This window comes from Hylobates moloch, unplaced genomic scaffold (assembly GCF_009828535.3).
Source record: "Hylobates moloch isolate HMO894 unplaced genomic scaffold, HMol_V3 SCAFFOLD_2, whole genome shotgun sequence".
NCBI lineage: Eukaryota > Metazoa > Chordata > Mammalia > Primates > Hylobatidae > Hylobates > Hylobates moloch.
The window spans coordinates 84,877,815-84,899,200 of record NW_026652277.1 but is presented as its reverse complement, the minus strand read 5'-3'; the positions used below and the strand labels follow the sequence as shown (position 1 = coordinate 84,899,200).

At 36.5% G+C, this 21,386-nt stretch overlaps 1 protein-coding gene across 2 annotated transcripts in view; it reads right to left on the bottom strand.

The window, feature by feature from the left end:
* The window catches only part of PHIP (pleckstrin homology domain interacting protein), a 139,859-nt gene extending 118,796 nt beyond the window's left edge, over nt 1-21,063 (bottom strand). Inside the window, exons 1-6 of one of the 2 annotated variants that reach the window (XM_032152804.2) lie at nt 20,818-21,063; nt 20,644-20,702; nt 20,488-20,517; nt 20,216-20,275; nt 3,180-3,330; nt 2,989-3,087 (exon numbers count right to left, since the gene is read on the bottom strand). In XM_032152804.2, the coding sequence (XP_032008695.1) occupies nt 2,989-3,087; nt 3,180-3,330; nt 20,216-20,275; nt 20,488-20,517; nt 20,644-20,702; nt 20,818-20,857 (439 nt within the window). In that variant the 5' untranslated portion in view covers nt 20,858-21,063. The remainder of the gene's footprint in view (nt 1-2,988; nt 3,088-3,179; nt 3,331-20,215; nt 20,276-20,487; nt 20,518-20,643; nt 20,703-20,817) is intronic. The other variant, XM_032152794.2, reaches the window with a different exon arrangement.
* Between the last annotated feature and the right edge of the window lie 323 nt (nt 21,064-21,386).

The following is a 21,386-nucleotide window of genomic DNA, read 5'->3' as shown; positions in this document are numbered from 1 at the left end:
GTAAATAATTTCTTACTCCAAAATTAAAAGTTTATTTAAAGAAAAACTACTACCCCAAATGTGTCAAAATTTCAGTATTTGGGATCTATATTAAACGTTTAAATCTATATACGTATCTTAAGAAAAGCCAAATGTGAAGAATTTTTTCTTACCTCCACTGATACTTGGTAATACCACACTGACCAAGGAAAGGGCAAAGAAAACTTTTAAAGGTAGCCAGACAGAAAATGGCAAAGACTCAACAAAAGAAGAAATAAGTCAGTACTACAAACATTCATATATATTTTTTTAAATCTTCTGAACCATATGTAACAGCTTGAAATAATGCATTGTACCACTATGCAGGCAACTATTCTGGCAAGAAGACTGATGAATTATTTCTCCCCATCACCATCGTGTTCATAACTTTATAGTGATAATAAAACAAAATATATACCATGGTGAACTCTAGCAAAACACAGACACTAAACTATGACTATGCAAGTTGAGTCATTTTGATCAGTCTAGCTTCTCTGTAGTGCTTTCAAAAAATATATGTAAATACAATTTTTAAAAGTAGGCAAAATGGGCAATCTATTACAGGTGTTTCTTAACATAAAGCAAAGATTTTCCTGAAAATCACAATGGAAAAGAGAGAAAAAAATTTATCTTAAACTCTAAAAATAAAATAGTCTTTCGGAAAGGTACATCAATCACCTGCTTGGCAATTAATTCTGTTACCTAAATGAATCAATTACATTTCTATGCTTGGATGCAAAATCCAAGGTATTTTTGCCATATGTATATATAGGGTTCTGTACCATCTGTTGTTTCCGGCATCCACTACGGATCTCAGAATGTATCTCCTGTGAATAAGGGAAGACAAATGTTCCTCTCTCCTTGTCAGCAGTATTTACTAATCTGACCATCAATGACGTGGCCTAAAATATTTTATTTGATTTTATAAATATTTGGTACCCTTTTCCAAAAAATGACTAACACCAATTTTCTTGAGTAGCCAAGTGTTATTATTAATAAATTTAGTTTACTGGGAATAAAGCATAGCATAATGGAGTCAAACAGTCTGGGTGGAATCCTGGCTTCACTTCTCACTGCATGTGTGAACTTGGTCAAGTTACCAAAATCTTTCCATGCTTCAGTCTCCTCTGTAAAATAAGCATAATAGTTCCTACCTATAGAACATTTAAGGTTTTAAAAGAGTAAATAAATAGAAAATGCTTAGAACAGTGTCTGGCATACAGGAATTACTCACAAAGCAAATGTTATTTACCATCAATCATTCTTACATTTTCATTACCTACCACAGGCCTGACTGACAATGTACTGAAAGAACAAGCATAACATGTTCTCCTTATTATATGGATCTATAGTTTTTCAAAGACAGGATAAACTTTTCCTAAATGGGAAAACTCCTATAATATTTTATCTTTCCCTTCTTTCAGGAAACCTATTATACCACCTTAGAATACTTTTCTAAGTACAAATATACCCTCGTCTCTCAAATTCTTTTGTTGTTTTAATGGTTGTTCATTATAGCAAGATTACATATTGAAATTATTTAAACAGGACAATCTTATGTTTTAAAAAAAATCATACATGATTACCACCACGCAGATATCACATACGTTATCTCTGAAAAGTAAGTCAGAGGAAACAATTCAGAATACATCAGAGAGTCAAAAACATGTAAAACATAGAAGAAAGGATAACAAAGCGGATAAAGTGTTTAAGTCCCATAGGAAAGGAGAGAGAAAGGAACAGGGGTTATTTTAAAAGATAATGACTGAGAATTTTTCAATGTCAATAAAAGACATTTCCAGAATCTAAACAAGACAAATTTTTAACAAATTAACGTCAAGACATATCATACTCAAACTGCAGAAAACCAGAAAGAGAAAAAATCTTACAAGCAATTAGAGAAAAAGGGATTGCCTTCAAAGTAGCAAGTTAGATAGTAGATTTAAACCCAAGTACATCAATGATTATATGTAAATGACTAAATGTTCCAGATAAAACACAAAGATTGTCATATTGTATTTTTAAAAGCCACTTTTATATTTTTAAAAGACAAGAAATAAAAGGAAACAAAAAGTTGAAAGTAAAATGATAGAAAAAGATAAAGATATATATATATATATATATATAAAAATGACAAACCAAAGTCATATAAAACTTACTATCTGTATAATAAGTATCCAGAAAAGAAAGAATTAAGTAAGATTTGAACAGGTGGAAGAAAGAAGAGTAACATTCCTGGCTAGGCAGGAACATGAGAGTGGAAAAGAAGCTATGATTGAACTTTGAAGGTCTCTGAAAATTAGGAGTACACTTAGAGAAAGTACAACACTATTAAAATATCTTAACCTCTCTATACTATCTTGAGCAGAAGAGTGACACAACAAAGGTAAAACTGAATAAAGTTACTATTACAGTGTTACACACTATACTGGAAGGGAGACAGAGATAGAAGACACCATAAGCAAGAAGATTAGTTTGGATGATGCTGTATTAATCCAGGTAAGGCAAGGGCCTGGTAGTAGCAGATGTGAAAGGCATGAACCTAGGAGGCATCTCAAGACATACTTGCATCAGTATTCCCTCTTTGAAACTTTAGCCAAAAAAAAAAAAAAAGTACTGTGCTCTTAAAAAGATAACTATTTTTGTCTCCTACCATTATAACTAATCTGAATTATACATTGATTCTACTAACTCAACCTAATAATATATACCTTAATATGGAACTTTTGTAAAAATAAAATTCCAATGAGCTAATTGGCCTACATAAGGTACAGTGTGCACAATCCCTAATTATACATGACTTTTTCACTATTAAAACTACTAATAAGGAAAAGAACCTATTTTTTTCTTTTTGAATGCAGATGTACATAATATGAAGTTCTCTAATACCACAGTAACTAAAAAACCTTTTCATTTTCAAAAGCTCTTTACCAAGAGGCTATTAACTACCAGTGAACTCAAACAACTCACCAATGCTGGGTGGGCTACCATAGTTAACTGGTGACTCAGGTGGTCTTCCACAGTGCAACGCAGCCAGAGCAGATCCTTTCCACACAACATGCTTGCAGCCTATTAAACACATGTATTTTTATGCATACAAAGAACACAAAAAACAAAAGTGAGATAAAGAATGTCTAAATCCTATGAGAAAACTTTCATACTTTTATTTGTGCGTAGTAAAGACTGTCTTCCAGCTCCTAATAAAGTTTGTACTCCAGGAACACTTTGAGGAATTTCTTGTTCAAGAAGAGGTCCTAGTCGATGACATATTTGCAGCAAGTGATCAGGTGCTAAGTGTCTGTAATACTTCACCTATTATGTAAAAGACAAATATAGTATGTTTCAGTTTATCATTTTAATTTTCAAAATCTTTGAGCAACAATAAAAAAACTTCATCCAAGTATAAAATATTTTGTTTTGCGTCTTTGATGTAAAGCAAATCTCCAGAATAATTAAGAATTAAAAACAACTGATAGTTTATGTTATTAAAAAATTTAAGAACACTTAACATCTATGCTGAATTTCATAATTTACCAAAAACCTTACAGAGAGAAAGGCAAAATTCCAACTGCTGCTTTAAATATCTTTCAATCATAAAATAAAGCTATCCACTATAAAAAGTTTGAGCACTTTTGGAACAACTTCAAAATACCGCTTAATTTATACCTGCATTTGAAACCATGATATGAAATGCTAATATTTTTATTAGTCTTTAATAAATAAACAATATTCATGATCTAAATAAAATTATATTGAAAAAAATACTATTGTATTACTTTATAATTAGCTATCAAGTTAGAAAAAAATTTCCACAGTAGTATCTAGTTCAGCTGTTCTCAAAGTATGTTTTGGGAACCCCTGGAGGTCCCTCAGATAAAACTTATGAATAATACTATATTAGTTGTTTTTCACTTTTTCTCATGAATGCACGGTGGAGGTTTCCACAGGACACATAACATGTGATGTCTTAACAGACTGAACGCAGAAACAGATAGGAAAATGTCTCCTCTATTAAACCAGATATTAAAGATTCACAGAAATGTAAAACAATGCCACGCTTCTCACAAATTTGTTTTGTTTGGGAATAATTATTATAAAAATGTTACTTATATTAACATGAGATTATAATATAATCTCATTATAAGTTTCTTTTTGAATGTAGATGTACACAATATGAATGCAGCAGTACATAATATAATATAATCTTATTATAAACTTATAATGAGATTAGTTTATTAGTATTATTTAATAGGTCTCTAATATGTTAAATGCTAAGTTTCTGATCTTTCTAATCTATTGGTAAATACCAATAGATTATAAGCCACACAAATAATGGAACTTCAATACATTTTAGTAAGTGTAAAGGGGTCCTAAGACCAAGAAATTTGAAACTTGTTCCTCAAGTTTACCAAGTAATGGCAACTTTAATATGAATTCCTTTGGTAAGACTGATGTGGGGGGAGGTGAGGATTTAAATCATTTCATTCCATCTTGCAATATCTGCTATACTCCAACTGCACAAATCCATGAACGATATGTTTTTAAAGATAGCTAATACTCATCCATCTAAACTGAAGCCAACAGGAGAAACCTACCTTACTCTTCATCAAAATACACTCCTTCTTTCACAAAGATAACATGGAGCCATACTGCCACCAAATAATCTTTGGTAAGATTATTTAAAACAGCAGAATTTGGCATACAGTAGGTGATAAGCCAGTAAAATGAGTATTTTTGGAAAAAGGAGTTCTAATAGAGTATGTATCATATGAATTACACATACTACCTCCTTGTTTTGCAGTCAAAAAGCACAGTGACATTGAAGTCTCTGAGAAATCCTGAGATAATTTCCCAAACTCATTTAGCTACAGAATCCCTTTTTTCCCTAATAATATCTATCATATTCACTCAGAACACACTTTAGGAAACACTAGTATGATTAGCTAAACAAAAAAGCATTTAAAAGAAAACTTACCAAAATGAGTTTTTAAAATTGTATACTTTTCTTTAATCTCCCCCAAAATAATTTATCTAAAAATAAAATTTAGAAGTCTAGAATACTTGTAAGGTTGCTTCCAGTTCTAAGCTTGCAAATGATTATTTTAATATGACTTAATTGATCAAAATTCCTTTTAAAAATTTTACTTTAAAGAAGATGGAAGTTCATTACTTATTAACTTCAGATGGGTGATGATCCTGTTTTAGTATCCTCTGGCAAAATATATTTTCAGGTAGTGAAACTGAAAATCCTTACTGTAATATTCTATCTTTCAATAAAATATTATGAATCCACTCTGACTCAAGCTTTCTTTGGTGATTTAGAACGTTTGAATTTTTCAAAATCAACTTTCATTTTACAGTTAAAAGAGATACTTCCAGTTCTTAAATTCCTTGTGCTTTCTCTGGCTTTTGAGACTTTATACAAGCTGATCCCTCTGCTGGCAATCTTGTCTTACCTGCCCACCTCTACACCTCATTCTCCTTCATGTCTCAGTCTATGTCTCACTCACTGCCTTCCATGACCTATTTACATTTACACCACCTGTGCCCGTTTTTGGACACTTTGTGTTCCCACAGCACATTATACTCCTCGAATGTCGCTTCATCCCTCTAGCACTGTGTAGTACTTACCATATTAATTGTTCTTAATATATTTTGATACCTAGACTTTTAAGAATCTAATGACAGCTATAATCTTCTTCCCCCAAAAAATACACAAGACCTACCATTATTTGCCCTGTTTTGGGGGTTCATAAGACTCATGCTCTATACTAAAATTGCCAGTTTACTTGTCTGTGTCCTGCATAAGGAGAGAGTGGGTCATGTTTACCTCTGTCTACCCAATACCTAGTGCAGTACTTATAGTTAAGTGCTTAATAAAGTTCTAGTTGGATATATGAAGATTTAAGAATATGCAGAAACTACTGACTTCCCCACTCTCAAAAAACTCAAAACATTTTGTTAGCACCTATCCCAGCACATAAAAATAGATGCAGTAAAATTTCTTTACATGGTATAATTCTTTATTCTAATAGTTTTGGGGTGAGTTTGTTTGTTTGTTTTGAGACGGAGTCTCCCTCTATCGTCCAGGATGGAGTACAATGGCAGGATCTCGGCTCACTGCAACCTCCGCCTCCCAGGTTCAAGTGATTCTGCTGCCTCGCCTTCCGAGCAGCTGGAATTACAGGCGCCCACCACCTAACCCCGCTAAGTTTTTAGTAGAGACGGGGGTTTCGCCATGTTGACCACGCTGGTCTCGAACTTCTGACCTCAAGTAATTTGCCCCCTAGGCCTCCCAAGTGCTGGGATTACAGGCATGAGCCACAGCATCCGGCCAATTCTAATAGTTTTAAGACACCTTTTAAAGAAAGCCTTAGAACATGTCTTCAAACAAAATTTTAGACGAAACAGATTAAAGGTACTCAGAAAGTATTCTTACTTAAGTGGCATCAGGGAACACATATCTCAATGCTTGACTGTCTACTTGCTTCCTCTTAGCAGTCCCTGAGGTACCACCATGAAAGGGTCTCTGGAAAGAACAGTGGAAACAGACTAACAAACAATGCTATTATCCTCTCTTTCCCAAGAATCCTCTTCCCCACCCCTCATTTTCTCAGCAGATGACCTAACCTACTTTACAGGAGAACCTTTTTTAAAGCTGAAGCTTTCTGTTTCTTCCCTATGAAATCTGTAAACCTATCTACACCTGTACCAATTCTTTAACTCTTAGTAACACAACTGTCCCTCTTAATAAATATTTAAGATCCAATCCCTCTACCTATGCTTTGAATCCTAACTTCTCTGACTGCATGGAAATCCTACACTATAAATTAGACCTCCACATTCTAGTATGTACACTAACTTCCTCTCAACCAACTCCTTCCCATCTACATGTAAACATGCTCATTTTGCATCCACTTTAGGAAAAAACAAAAATCCTGCCTAACTGCTATTATCCAACACCTCCCCACCCAAATATCCTGGCTACCCCTTTCCCGTTCTCTTCCTCTCCGGAAACATGTTTTTAAAAGAATGGTCCATAGTCCATCTCATTTCATATCCCACCCTCTCCTCAATCTACTCCATACTAGCTCCCACTCATGACTTTACAAAAAATAGTTCTTATCAAAAGTTCACCTTCGGTTATCAATAACTCTAATAAGCATCTTTAAATCTATACCTTATTTAATGTCCCATAATATTTCACCTAACTGTTGAACACTTCCTCATTTGCAAACTATCTTCTCTTAACTTTCGTGACACTCCCTGGCTTGCCTTCTTCCTCTCCAACCATTCCTTCTCATTTTTCTTTTAGGCTTATAATCCTCTATACAGCCATTAAATAGTGAACTTCCTTAAGATCCTGGGTACCAGAGTCCAGTTCCAGATCCTCTTTTCTTCTCACTATATACTCTCTCTTTGGACAACTGTTATAACAATGATTGCCAAATTTCTATTTACAGCACAGACTTGCATATCAAACTTTCTTAAAACAGCTCTCTAGAGCCCCAAAGCATCTGAAACTCAACATATGCAAAATTGAATTGACGGATCCTCATGAAAACATTCCCCACTAAAGTGCTCCCTACCTTGGTGGATGTCAACCCCATTTATCCAACCTTAGAAGCCAGAAACCAAGGAGCTGCATTTTGTACACAGCCCATTCCTTCCTCCTTCACATCATATTCCCAATATCCAAGCAGTCACCAAGTTCAACTTAATTTTTCCTTCCTATTTTTAAATCCATCTACCTGTATCTCCATAACAGTCCAAGTTCAAATAATCTTTGCAATAAACGCATACCTTTCCCAAGTGCACTCATGCCCCATTCAAATCTATTCTCTATATTGCAATTAGAATGTTCTTTCCAAAATACATATTGGATCAAGTCACCCCTACTTAAAACACTTCTGATGCTTTTCTCACTCTTTGGATAAGGAATGTAACTTCCTTTGTTTTTCTGTACTCTACAGAATCTAAGTCTGTTTCCTTGGTTGCACACTTCCTGTGACTTTCCTTTATTAACTCAATATATTGGCTTGTGATTATACATTTAAAAGTATAATTTAATGTTTTTCTATTTCACCATTAACTACAAAAGAGCAGAGGCCATGAATCTTTTTGCTCTCAACTATACCTCTCTCTCTCTCTCTCTCACACACACACACACACACACACACACACACACACACACACAGAATAAACAAAAATATTTAAATAAAACAATCTTTTCTACCTTTTTCTAAACATTCTTTATAAACATATTAACCATATTCATATTCTTCATAAATATTAATCCATTATTTACAGATATACATATGTGATTTTCAGTTTTCAAGTTAGTAAGAACCCCATATCTTTAATATAAACTTAAGCTTTTAATTTTAATTAGCTTTTATTTCACTGGTAAATAAAGACACATTTAAAATAATACAATAACAAAATCTCTTATCTATATTGTATGTATGTGGTTTCTCAGTAATCTGCCATACGATATTATTTCAGGGGAAAAATAGTCCGTCAAGATCCCCAATTTCTGATATACGAGTTACTTTCTGGGACCCTAGGTGCTTTCAAATTCTTAACATTCAACACATAAAAAGTTATGACCAGATTATAAAGTCAGTGTGATAAATTATACTAATATAGCTAACACATATTGGCTGCACACTGAATGCCAGGCCCTATGGTAAGTGTGGTAAGTTTTACATGGAACTACTCATAACTCTGAGAGGTATATACTATCATTATTCCCATTCTATAAAAAAATTATAGAATTTATTTAAAAAGATATTGCGACCTTCCCAAGTTCAAACACAGCACATGAGAGAGTCAAACCACAGCAATATAACTCTGGACCCTACAATTCATACTATCACACAAATGACCTATTACCTCAAATATGTGTATATATCAATGTGCAAGATATAAGCAAGTCATACAACAGACAATTTGAATAGTTTTCAACAGACATTAAACTGAGCCAGAAAAAGAGAAACATTTCACAGTTCACTTTCACTACTAAGGAAACTAGCATAAAGGCATAAATTCCTATAGGTAAAAGGGAACACTTTAAAAAATTCTAAGGGTAAAAGTAGAAGATAAAACTACAATATTTATAAGATTATACTGCTCTAAACCCTTAATTTATAATTAGAAAGTAAAAACAGATTAAAGAGTTAATACCAAATTTATTATTACTATTTTTAAAATTTCCCCAAGAATGCCCATATATCAGCAGTGCTCAAAACTTTTTAAACTCATCCACCCTGATTTTGTTTTTGTTTGTTTTTTAAGGGGGTGGGGGGATCTCGCTCTGTCACCAAGGCTAGGGGGCACAGTAACAGCTCATTGCAGCCTCAAATTCCTGGGCTCAAATGATCCTCCCACCTCAGCCTCCAGAGCAGCTGAGACTATAGGTGCGTTACATCACGCCTAATTTTTATTTTATTTCTTTAGAGACAGCGTCTCTCTCTGTTGCCCAGGCTAGTCTGGAACTCCTGGCCTCAAGTGATCCTCCTGCCTCAGCCTCTCAAGTAGCTAGGATTACATGTATGAGCCACCATGCCTAGCTCTTATCCCTTTTTGATGAACAAAACATTTTCTCTCCTCCAATAAGATGCAAGAATGGGCCCTATGGATGCAAATCCTGATGCCATCCCACTGAGATTCACACCTCTACTGGCTAAACCAGGAGGCTAGTCAGAGCTTTTTCAAACTTACGTCCCTTCCACCTCCGTTCTCAGTTCAGTTGCTTGCTATGGGAACAACAATCTTTGGTTAACTGTCCATCCATTTTAATCCTTTTTCATGGTTAAAATTTGAATTAGCCAAAGGTATCCTTTTTGTAAAATATCATGTTATATTATTTAGAGTACAAGTCAGCAAACATTTGTAACCATCATATGGTAAATATTTGAGGCTTTAAGAATCATATACTATTTCCATTGCATGTTCTTATTTTTTAAAAACAATTCTTTAAAAATGCAATAACTGGCTGGGCACGGTGGCTCACGCCTGTAATCCCAGCACTTTGGGAGGCTGAGGCGGGCGGATCACGAGGTCAGGAGATCGAGACGATCCTGGCTAACACAATGAAACCCCATCTCTAATAAAAATACAAAAAATTAGCCAGGCGAGGTGGCGGGCGCCTGTAGTCCCAGCTACTGGGGAGGCTGAGGCAGGAGAATGGCGTGAACCCCGGGGGGCGGAGCCTGCAGTGAGCCAAGACTGCACTCCAGCCTGGGCGACAGCGAGACTCTGTCTCAAAAAAATAAAATAAAATAAAATAAAATACAATAAAATAAAATAAAAATGCAATAACCATGCTTAGCTTGATGGCCTTCCAAAAACAGATCTCCGGCACAATTTACCCACAGCAGCCATTATTAGTTTACCACCCCCTGATCGAAAGAATGATTCATGGTTCTAGCAATGTTTCCATCAGCAAGAACAAAAGAATTCTGTGAAACAGCAGCAACTCTGCTCATTCCTTGTCCATCTTGGCCCAAGTCTTAAATCTGTATCATCCCTTTTTCAGATCACATATATAAAATATTTCTAAAATTATCCATTGCAATTTGAACAAAAGGGTCATCTTCTGAGAATGTGAATTACAGTATGGAAGAAACAAGAAACTGAGCTCTTTGAGAGGTTTATTATCCTGCATTTTTGGCTAAAACAACATTTTCTGATAGTATGCTACTTCACATAAACAGCCATCCTTCCCAGCCAAAAAATTTTGCCATTATCTCAGTGGAAGGTATTGTTAAAAGGCAACTGTTATCAGTGGGAAGAAAATACAACGGATCTGGAAGCTGCTGCATTCTAGCAGACATACTGTCACTAAGAACTCTACTCGGTTTTTAAAGAAATGGTCAGTAGTATAAAATGCGAAATCTCACCGGGTATGGTAGCTCATGCTTGTAATCCCAGCACTTTGGGAGGCTGAGGCGGAGGGATCACTTGAGGTCAGGAGTTCAAGACCAGCCCTGCCAGCACGGTGAAACCCCGTCTCTACCAAAAATACAAAAATTAGCTGGACGTGGTGGCACATGCCTGTAGTCCCAGATACTCGGGAGGCTAAAGCAGGAGAATTGTTTGAACCCTGGAGACAGAGGTTGCAGTGAGCCGAGATCATGCCACTGCACTCCAGCCTGAGTGACAGAGCAAGACTTTGTCTCAAAAACAAAACAAAACAAAATAAACAAAAAAACCCCACGAAATCTCAAGTCACACAGCCTGGGTTTAAAGTTGCTAAGGCTGAGGGTGGGAAAAACATTTACTCTTTCTAAGTCTCAGTGTCCTCATCTGTATGACTAGCAAGACAACAGTTACCACCTTGGAAAGTAGTGATAAATTATTAAATTAAACCATATGAAGTAGTTAGTACTGGACCTAACAGTTGGCTGTTACTTTAATTACATTCTGTATTACATATTGACCCTTCATGTTGAACGAAATCTTTGTAAATCTAAATAAGAAAAAAATTTGAGCATCTTTTTAACAATCTTTTCAAAGTGATGTGAGATCAATATATTCATTCCAATTATTTGATTTAGCTGTGAAGACCTAGAAGTGCCCTTCTTTCCTCTAGCATATAATTATTATGAAAATAAAACCCTGCTGTTTGGCACCAGTATCATCTGTCTAACTAGGCTTTCACTTCATCCTTATGTTCTGAACACCTAATTGGTTCTAAAAAAGTCACTTTTTCAGATCTTCTCACATCTATTCTCTCACAGTTTTGTCAGATATAAAAGGCTAGTTACACTTCTGCCCTCTATTATGTTTTTGAGTTCTAAAAGGCCAGTTTTTTGGAATATAGTTCTTATTTGTACACTACTGTAGCATATAAACAAAATAATAGAAATACAATATATTGTATATACATTAATTATATTGTATTATTTATAATATATAATATACAATATATAAATATAAATTTATAGAAACACTATGTGATAATTAATTACTGTGTAAGGCCTATATTAAAATCCCAGCCACTAAAATTCTAAAAACATCCAAGCTTATAATTATAAATCTGTTACTAACAGTGTGGGTTAAATTACATCTTTAAAGAAAGAATGCATTTTCTGATTTTTTAACTGTAATAGCTTCTCCACAGAAAAACAAAGACTTCCTTTGTGCTGAGTGTTCTCAAAATTTATTTATCTTCATAAGCACATCAGCTTATGTATTCTCCCTATTTCATACATAAAGAAAACTGAAGTTCAAAGGCAGCAGTTTGTCTGAGGGCACACATTTGGAAAATAGGAGAAATAGTAATCAAATCCAGGTCTCCTGATTCCAAGTTTACTGTTATTTTTATTATGTTACAGCTTCCTTATTAGAACTTTAGTTTTCTCCCCATCGACACATAGATTTGATTAGAAACTTAATAGAACCCATATAAGTCAGTTCAAGTCAAGTCCTCTAACTTGGGTAACTATTCTCAGAAGGACCCTTAGATGCCTATTATGTCTTTATAATTATAATAAAATTAATATAGAACCTTATTAAGTGTCAAAATTAATCTCGACAGTCTATCTGCTCAAGTAATTGTGAATAAACAAGCTTCAAAGAATATGTCATATTCAGAATTTAGTCAACTGTTAAGAATTCATTTAGATAATAATTCAGTTTACATTATCAATACAATTACCAATACAAATTTGTCATTTAAAGAAAATGCAATACTAACAGAAAAACAAACAGAAAAAGAAAATGCAACACTACGCTTCCAAATTTTATTCATATAAACCAATTATATCTTGCTAAAAAAAAGAGACTCTTTTCAGAATTGAGGTTTCCATAAACCAAAGTAGGGATGCTCCATAAAAAATAATTTAAAATACAACAAAATGACATTTAACTGCTTAAAATAATAAATTTTCAAGTTTTGATGTTTAAGTCGTCATATGTGCTAATTTGTGTAATTTTAAAATTCCCTTTAAAACATTATTAGTAAAACGTTAAACTCAAATCTAGGAATCTGCTGAAAAGTTACTGTGTATTAATTTAAAGACGAAAAATCCTTTAACTGCTTATACTAAGGCCAACGTAAATAATCTTCAACAACCAGTTTCATTTTTAATGTTTCAGTTCCAAGCACAGTACTCAAAAAAACACAATTCTTATACAATGACAGCAAAGTTGTTTCAGACAGCGGATGTTTCACTAAGTTGCCTAGAATTTAGTGTCTCTACACCCAAAAACTAAACCAGAGTCAAACACAAGATATATATATTTCTTGCTTTATACTATAACCTTTGCCAAGACAAGTTACATGCCTTTTTCTATTCATGACAGCGACCAAATAGACCATGACACATGACCATGGGTCAGCTGGAGTCCAGAACAGTCATCCTCCAATCTCCACGGGGGAATGGTTCCAGGAAACCCCACACCAAAATCAAAATCCAGGATGCTCTAATTCCTCATATAAACTGGCACAGTATTTTCATATAACCTATACACCCCTCCTGCACACTTTAAATCATCTCTAGATTACTTATAATACCTAATACAATGTAAATGTTATGGAAATAATTGTTAGAATGTATTTTTTAAATTTTTTATATATATATATTTTTTTTCTAAATTATTTTGATCTACAGTTGAATTCACAGATGTGACACCCGCAGATAAGAAAGGCCTGCTGTACATGAATTCTTCCTGTGTCTCTTCTGCAAAAAAACCTGCCATAGCCATCTGTACTGTCATGGATAACCTAGGGCTTACCTATACCACACATCTCATTCACCTTACGATTTAAATATAAGCAGAAGTTGCATTCGACTATGTTGCCACCTAAATTTTCTTATCAAAAACTTCTCATCCAACCATCCTTTTCTTACCTGTGATGCCTAAGCTCAAATACGGCTGTTTTTGAGTGTGTAAGGTAAATAACTAAATGAGGACCTGCCTCACAACTGATGATTGCCTTCTCTGTAGTAACTTCTCAACTTACATTCATCACTATTCAATATGATAAGCTTGTGATTTTTCAGTACCCTGCTTTATCAAATTCCATCAAGAAAAAACATCTTATCATTTTCACCAATTTGTTATCAAATACTTACACTCCTCTATATTCCATAGGTCCAATAACATTATTCATTGCAAAGTAATTTATTAACTCACAATTTCCTCATCATTTCATTGACATAGCTTCTCAAAAAATAATAGAAACTGAGAATGTTCACATTTAAAATGTCTTTCTAAAATTTTAAATTTGATTCCTATAATAGCCTTTGCCACTTTTAGATATAACCACAAAAGCAACTTAAATATCCTAAAATTAGCTGTTAAATTTTTTTTTCTAAGTAAAAGTGCATTAAAATAGGAAGTTATTTTAAATAAGTATGTTTGGTATTCTCTGGCAACTAAAGGCTACTTAGCTTAGTATTACAGATATTTTTCTAAGAATTCTGAAATTTATACAAGGAAACTACTAGTAAGAATGAAACTAACCTGTTTAGTATTACTTGTTCACAGTAAGTTGTACAAGATACATTTTATTTGTTACAACTCTGTAGTGACATGGTAAATACCCATAAAATTTGAGAAAGGGAAGAATGACTGTCAATTGGTTTTAACTTAAGCTGAAGCTGCATTAGACTATTATTATTATTATTTTCTTATTCATCCACAACTTCCCAGATTATGAAGAAAAAAAAAGAAAACCAAAAACTAACTTACAAAGAAATTCTCAATCAACTAAAAAACTGAAATTGATTAGGATTTATTTAACCTAAAGCTAAAGTCTTTCTTAAATTCTGTTTAAAATATATATAAACAGATTGACAAAACAGAAGTCAAGACATGTCTTCTCTGACAGTTTCCAAAAAGAATACAAACTATTGTGATGGTTGTAAATCTCACAAATAACTGTATAGAAAGAGGCAAATGCAATAGCCAAATTCTCTTCATATATTCCTAAATGTCATTTGATGATTACCCAAAGAAAAAAAGCTTTGCATATTCTCTAATCAATTCAGGATATGTCAACCACCCAAATTATTTCTTAATGTTCAGTGTTCCATAAAAACAAGTCACAGTAGAAATCAGTAGCAAAATTTTTCCAGAGGTCTATCCACAATGCCTTAACCATGATTTGTTTTTGGTATTAACTAAACATTTTTCCTTATTTTTTAGACTTGTTTCATCCTTGAGTCTATAAAATAATTATACTAATAGTATCTTCCGAAGATTTCTTTTTTTCTTTTCTTGAGACAGGGTATCACTGTGTCGCCCAGGCTGGAGGGCAGTGGCATGGGACACAGTTTATTGCAGCTTCATCCTCCCTGGGCTCAGGTGACCCTCTCACCTCAGCCTTTGGGGTAATTCGGACTACAGGCATGTGCCACTACACCTGGCTAGTTTTTTTTTTAGTTTTTGTAGAGATAGGGTTTTCCATTTTGTCCAGGCTGGTCTCCAACTCATGGCCTCCCAAAGTACTGGGATTACAGGCATGAGCCACCCACCACACCTTAACTCTTCTGAAGTTTAATGTGGCCTTTTTATACTGCAGATTCTATGTTCAGAAAGTACATACACACTTGTGCCTGAAATAAAAATGTAAATGCTTTTCTTAAAGAAAACTTTATTATAAAGCTCTAAGCGGGAACAACCTTTACTACCACTACTAAAGTTCTGATAATAGCAAATCCAAACCCTTACATAGTACTTGATTCATGCCAGTTATTACTCACAGACCACACAAAGTAGAAGCTATTATTAGCCCATTTTACAGAATGGAAAACAGACTCCCTCAATACGATTCTGCCTCACAACAATCAAATAAAAACCATTATGGTTTGGGAAAGGGACACTCCAGCTCCCGCTTTATGTTCATGCTGCTTTACAATTATTTAAGAATATTAACAATATAGTAAGTATTGCATTTAAAAATGTTTGTAAATGCCTCAAATTTTAAAAAATGGTATAATCATCAATAGAATAATTCTATATGTAAGAAAGAAAGAATGCTCCTTCAGCCTCTCAGCAACATATTCACACCTAACATTTTATTCATCATATAACCCTTCACATCTAACGTATTTTATTCATCATTATAACAACCGTGTGAGATTAAAGCTGTTTTAGAGACTACCACGCAAAGCTTCTATTTCATTGATACTCTACTAAAAAAGGAAACAGTAACTCTACTACACACATTTACTTTATTACATGTTCCCCCAACCCCCAAAAATTATAATAATCAAGTGTTGAAACTATGTTATCTTCAATATAGAATGGGAATCCCTAATTCTAAAACATTTAATATGGTATCTTTTTTTTTTCCCTGAAAGTTGTCTCTAGGTTTTATACCTTAACTTTCACATTAATCAGCACACACTAAATAAATGTATACCTAAGATACATACTTAAATAAATCCTATCCATTGTTCCTATTCATCTTTGAATTTGAGACCACCAATAATGAAAACTAGTACTTAAACTATGATGGAAATCATGGTAATTTTGGGGCATTTTACAACGTAGTTAGTGTCTCAAATCATCTTTGCAACAAGAAATGATATTACCACCAAAGAATGGCACTATGAAAAGCATTCATATAATTTTGTAACCTATGTGATTTCTACTTTCTGTGTTTTGGAAAATTAAACTCTAAGAATGAAATAAAGCTTAGTTCTTAAATATAATGTACTGCTATTTCTAGTTCAAAATCACAGATTATCAGATTGAAAAAATTTCAATCCACTTATTTTTCAAATGAGGTAACTGGGACAAAGAGAAATTCCATGACTTGCCCAAGATTACCTACAGGTTAACTGTCAGCAGGGCTTAAAACCACAATCCACATCTCCTGACTCCCAATCCTTTCACTTGAAACAAACAAACAAACGAAAAAGATTTCTAATAAAGTGGAATAATTTTAAGAAAGGCAAGTATCACTATTTTACAAAGAAAAAATTAAATCATTTTAACAGATTGGCAAAACACGAACTAGTTCTTGGGGGGAAAAAGAGAAGTCTTACAAGAAAAAATGTAATCAAGAGAGCCCCAAATCCGGTAAAATGCTTGACAATTCTGCCTCTAGATCTCATAAACATGCAATCATCATTAAGTGGCAACTAGAAAGCAGACTTAATGAACTAACTAGATTCACTATTCAAACTAAGAAATTGTTTACAAATGACAAAGCTTTCCTTTCGTCCAAAAAAAAAGTTTTTTATTCTACAGTTTAAGAATTCTGATACTTGGAAAAAGTGCCCCTTTTCTTTAAAATAAATCTCATATTTTAAAAAACGTAAAATCTAATTAAACGTATACCATAGTACCAAAAACAACTTTTAGCTTCCTATCCAATTCCAGTTACTTTGTTAAAAATGTTTTAAATCTTAAGGTAGATGGTGATAATCACAGTCATGTTTTATACCAGAGACAGAAACAACCATAAGATATGAGCATTTCCTTTCTCAATCACACTTGAAATGAATGCATCAATTTTAACCTGTAAACTTTTAAAACTGCTCTTAAAATTCTACTTTCCTCTTGATTAAAATTCAACCATTACGATTATAACTAGACTAACTACAGATGATCAGTGCCTATTTTTAAATTCACATGTACAAATATTACACCCCATTTTAAACAGCGATAATTTGAGGTTTTCTAGAAATTTCAATGTGATGTGATATATGAGTTCTCCCATTTAAAATACTGCTCAGTTTATTAGTTAATACAACAAATCATTTCCAGGTAGAGTGGAAACTAATGAAACTACAGTTTCACTCACCAAGTAATTTTCAAATCAATGTTAAATAAATTCAACTCCATATGCAACAACGTAAAACTTTTTAAGTCAGAAGAATTAAAATAGAAAATACTGTACAAGAGACTTTGCATGTGCTGACTTAGATATTGAACAGCAAGATCTACTATTGAACAAAAAAATCCAGTGTTCCAAATGTTTTTAGACCTAACTAAATCTCAACTAAAAAGGTAAAATAAAGTTAACTCACACACCTAGATATACAGTTTGATGGATGAGAAAGCACCTCAAATGGTACCTTGCATTCAGTAGATATAGAGTAAGCAATATGCTGAATGAATGAAAAGAGAAAACTAGTCAAAGAACTCCAAGTTCTAAAAAGATTTCTAAACTGTCTGATGAGTATGCCAACGTTCCTGTTCTAGTAAGGAGAAAACTCCAAGCAAGAAAAACCACTTCCATTCAAAATAGGTGAATTTTGACAATAATACATAGATAAAAAGAATGCTTACTGTATCTTAAAGCTGAGATGCAGACTAGGGATAGAAATTCACTTTACTAATAATTCCTCCCCCCCCCCCCCCCCCAAAAATTAAATTAACTCAAAATCAAAATTGATAGCTCATTTTTACTGGGAAAAAAAAAAAAAAAAAGATATTCCTACGAGGATTAGCCATTACCATAATTTAGCCAGATACCATTAGGCTGCTTCATTTAAAAAACGTAACATTACCAAAAGATTTCAAGAAAACGCAGCAATCCTCAGTGACTTAAGTTTTGTGGGTTTTTAAGAGATGCACACATGTAAAAGCAGATGCAAAGATGAGTTTTGTAAAACCTGCCCCATCTTAAAAATGGAGTATTATAATCTTTGCGATAATTTTTTCAAACAGCAAGGAAGACATGTAAATTCACTGAAGACTTCTATCAAATATTTATAAACCTAAAAATTAATTTCAAATTAGTAAATCTTGGAGTTTACTTCCAGCTCCATTCACTTTGGCCAAGAATTGAATGAAAGTAACCCAAATCGCTCCTTGAAAACTAACACACGTCCAGTGTGAAAATGAATACACTAATACACTGTTGAATCTCCATTAGATTTATTAAACCTCAGTACCCTTGCTTATTTCAACAGCCGTGAGCGGTTATCAACAACTTATATTAAACCACAAGAAATTTATACACAAAAGTTAGGAAATATACTATATACAAAAAAAAAGCCATTATAATCATGTCCTGCCTTCACCTCACAAGACACTCATTCTAAGCTCGCTGAAACTTCCTAGTCATTAGAGAAGTTCTGATGAAGTAACATCAGTAATTATAACTATCTCAAAACGGTTACAAAAGCCTCATAAAATCAACGCACTACACAAATTTCAAAGGCTTGGTGTGTCCGGTGCGACTGCTTTAACTGCCCCACACACATATACACACAACGAACCTGCATCAGTTTAGAAGAAAGTGTTACAGAAAATATAGCTCCTTTAAAATAACTTCCAATCACAATACTGAAGCGATAGATCCGTTTCTGAAAAGCAATTTTTAAAGATTCCTAAGATACTCATTTTGACAACCCACAAAATTAAGGTCTTAAATTTTTAAGCTATTAAACAAAATATGTCCCAATATAAACACAACAACTTTTATTGGCCAGGTTCCATCCCACAGTAAATACGTGGACAAAAATCAAAACTCTTCAGTGTACTCCAATAATAATTTTTAATTAAACGAGAGGCATACCGTAAGAATTTAAAAAAAAGCCTACTAAACTTCTGGTTTTAGGGAATTACAGGCTTTACACTTCTGCAAAGATGTGTTTTAGTAAATGCAAGACGAAGCACTGACCAACTATCATCACACATCAGAACCCTTCCAACAAAAAACCTAGGACTGAATTTAAGGAAAACAAAATAAACGATAGAGGAGCGAAAAAATAATGTCTTGCCAAGGTACCGCAGCGGCTGGATAGCCTGCTTGTGAAATGCTAATGCCACTTCGGAGCAGTTAGTCACCAGCTATTGTGTAGGGCAGGAGAAAGCCGAGCCGGCCGCGCGTGCAGAGCGAGCAAGCGAACGAGCGAGCGCGCTCTCCCTCTTCGCGCCGCTCCCGCCGCCGCCGACTCTCGCGCGCCCCCGCGCCCGCACGGACGCGCGCGCCGGCCCCTCCTCCTCCGGCCTTGCACTGCACAACACTCATGACGTATCTTTATTTCTAGCACATTAACAAAATATCACAAATAAATTGTCCGCAGCCCCTGCGACCCCGGAGTACGAGTACCCCCGGCCACTGGCCCCCGCAGACCCCGCGCCGGCCTCCCAACCCTCCCCGTGGCCTTTGGAGCTTTCACGTTCTAGGGCCAAGTTTTTGTCTCTGTAAAAAATTGCGGGAAATTCAATTTTTATTCGACTCAGGGAAAAGTTTCTTTGCTCTGCGACGTGAATGTCTCACCAGATTCTGGTAGGTCCTGGGATGCTCCTTCCCGGTCCAGTCGGTGCGCCGGGGCAGCAGCTGCGGGGAGAGGACACCCCGTGAGCCCGGCCCCCGGTCCCTACCCGCCCGCTCCCCTCCCCCGCCCGCCCCGCGCCCCGGCGGGGACCCCGAGCCCCGCGCCCCGCGCCCTGGCGGCGGCGGCAGCGGCGGCGCAGCGGCCCCAGCGGCGGCGCAGCGGCCCAGAGGCGGCCGCGCGACGGCGGGACGCACCGGGCCGCCGCCGCCCTTACCTCCTTCTCGGCCACCTCGCGGATCAGCACCTGCAACAACAAAGCGGGGAGAGCTGAGCCCCGCGCCCCGGGCCGCGGCCCCGCCGCCGCCGCCTCCCTCCCCCCACGCCCGCGAGCGGCGAGCGCCGGCCCGGCCCGCGCCGCGCGCCGCCGTACCTGAGCCGCCTGCTGACAGGGTCCATCTTCCAGGAACCGGGCGATGAGGAAGTAGAGCTCTGCGCGGGAGAGAGGGACGGGGAGACACACAGGCTGAGCGGTCGGGCGGCGGGGGGCGGGGGACCGCGGGCGGAATCGCCCGGTGCCAGCGGCCCCGGCAGCCCCCCGACTTACCCGATCGCAGCTCCGAGAGGCCTTTCCTCTCACAAGACATGTTTATGGGTCACTTCAGGGCCGCCGACGGGACACCCCGCCGCCGAGGGGAAGCGGGGACGGTGCCGCCGCCTGCCCTATAGCTGTCAGTGTGTGTTCACGAGCCGAGCTTCGGCTCCACCATTCAAGCAACGGCGGCGGAGGCGGAGGAGGAGGAGGAGGAAACAACAACTCTCAGGCAGCGGCTACGGCCGTGGCCGCCTCCGCCGCGGATCCCTCCGCCGCAGAAAGGAGTCCGCCGCCTTCGCGGCCCCGGGCTCGGCCCCGGCCCCGGCCCGCGCCCCCACCCCCCGACGCTGAAAAAGGAGTGCCTCCGACCCCTCGTCCCCAGCGCTCCGCACCCGGCACAGCGCGACCCCCACCCGCTCCTCCCCGCAGGGCGTGCGATTTATTTATTTATTTCCAGTCGGAGAAGATGTCGGAGCCCAAGCTGCCGGTTGGTTGGAAGGCGCTTTCTCTGTGGAGGCCGATAGTGGCAGGGAGGGGGCCGGGACCGGCTCCGCGGAGGGATCTGACGCACACGGAGCCGC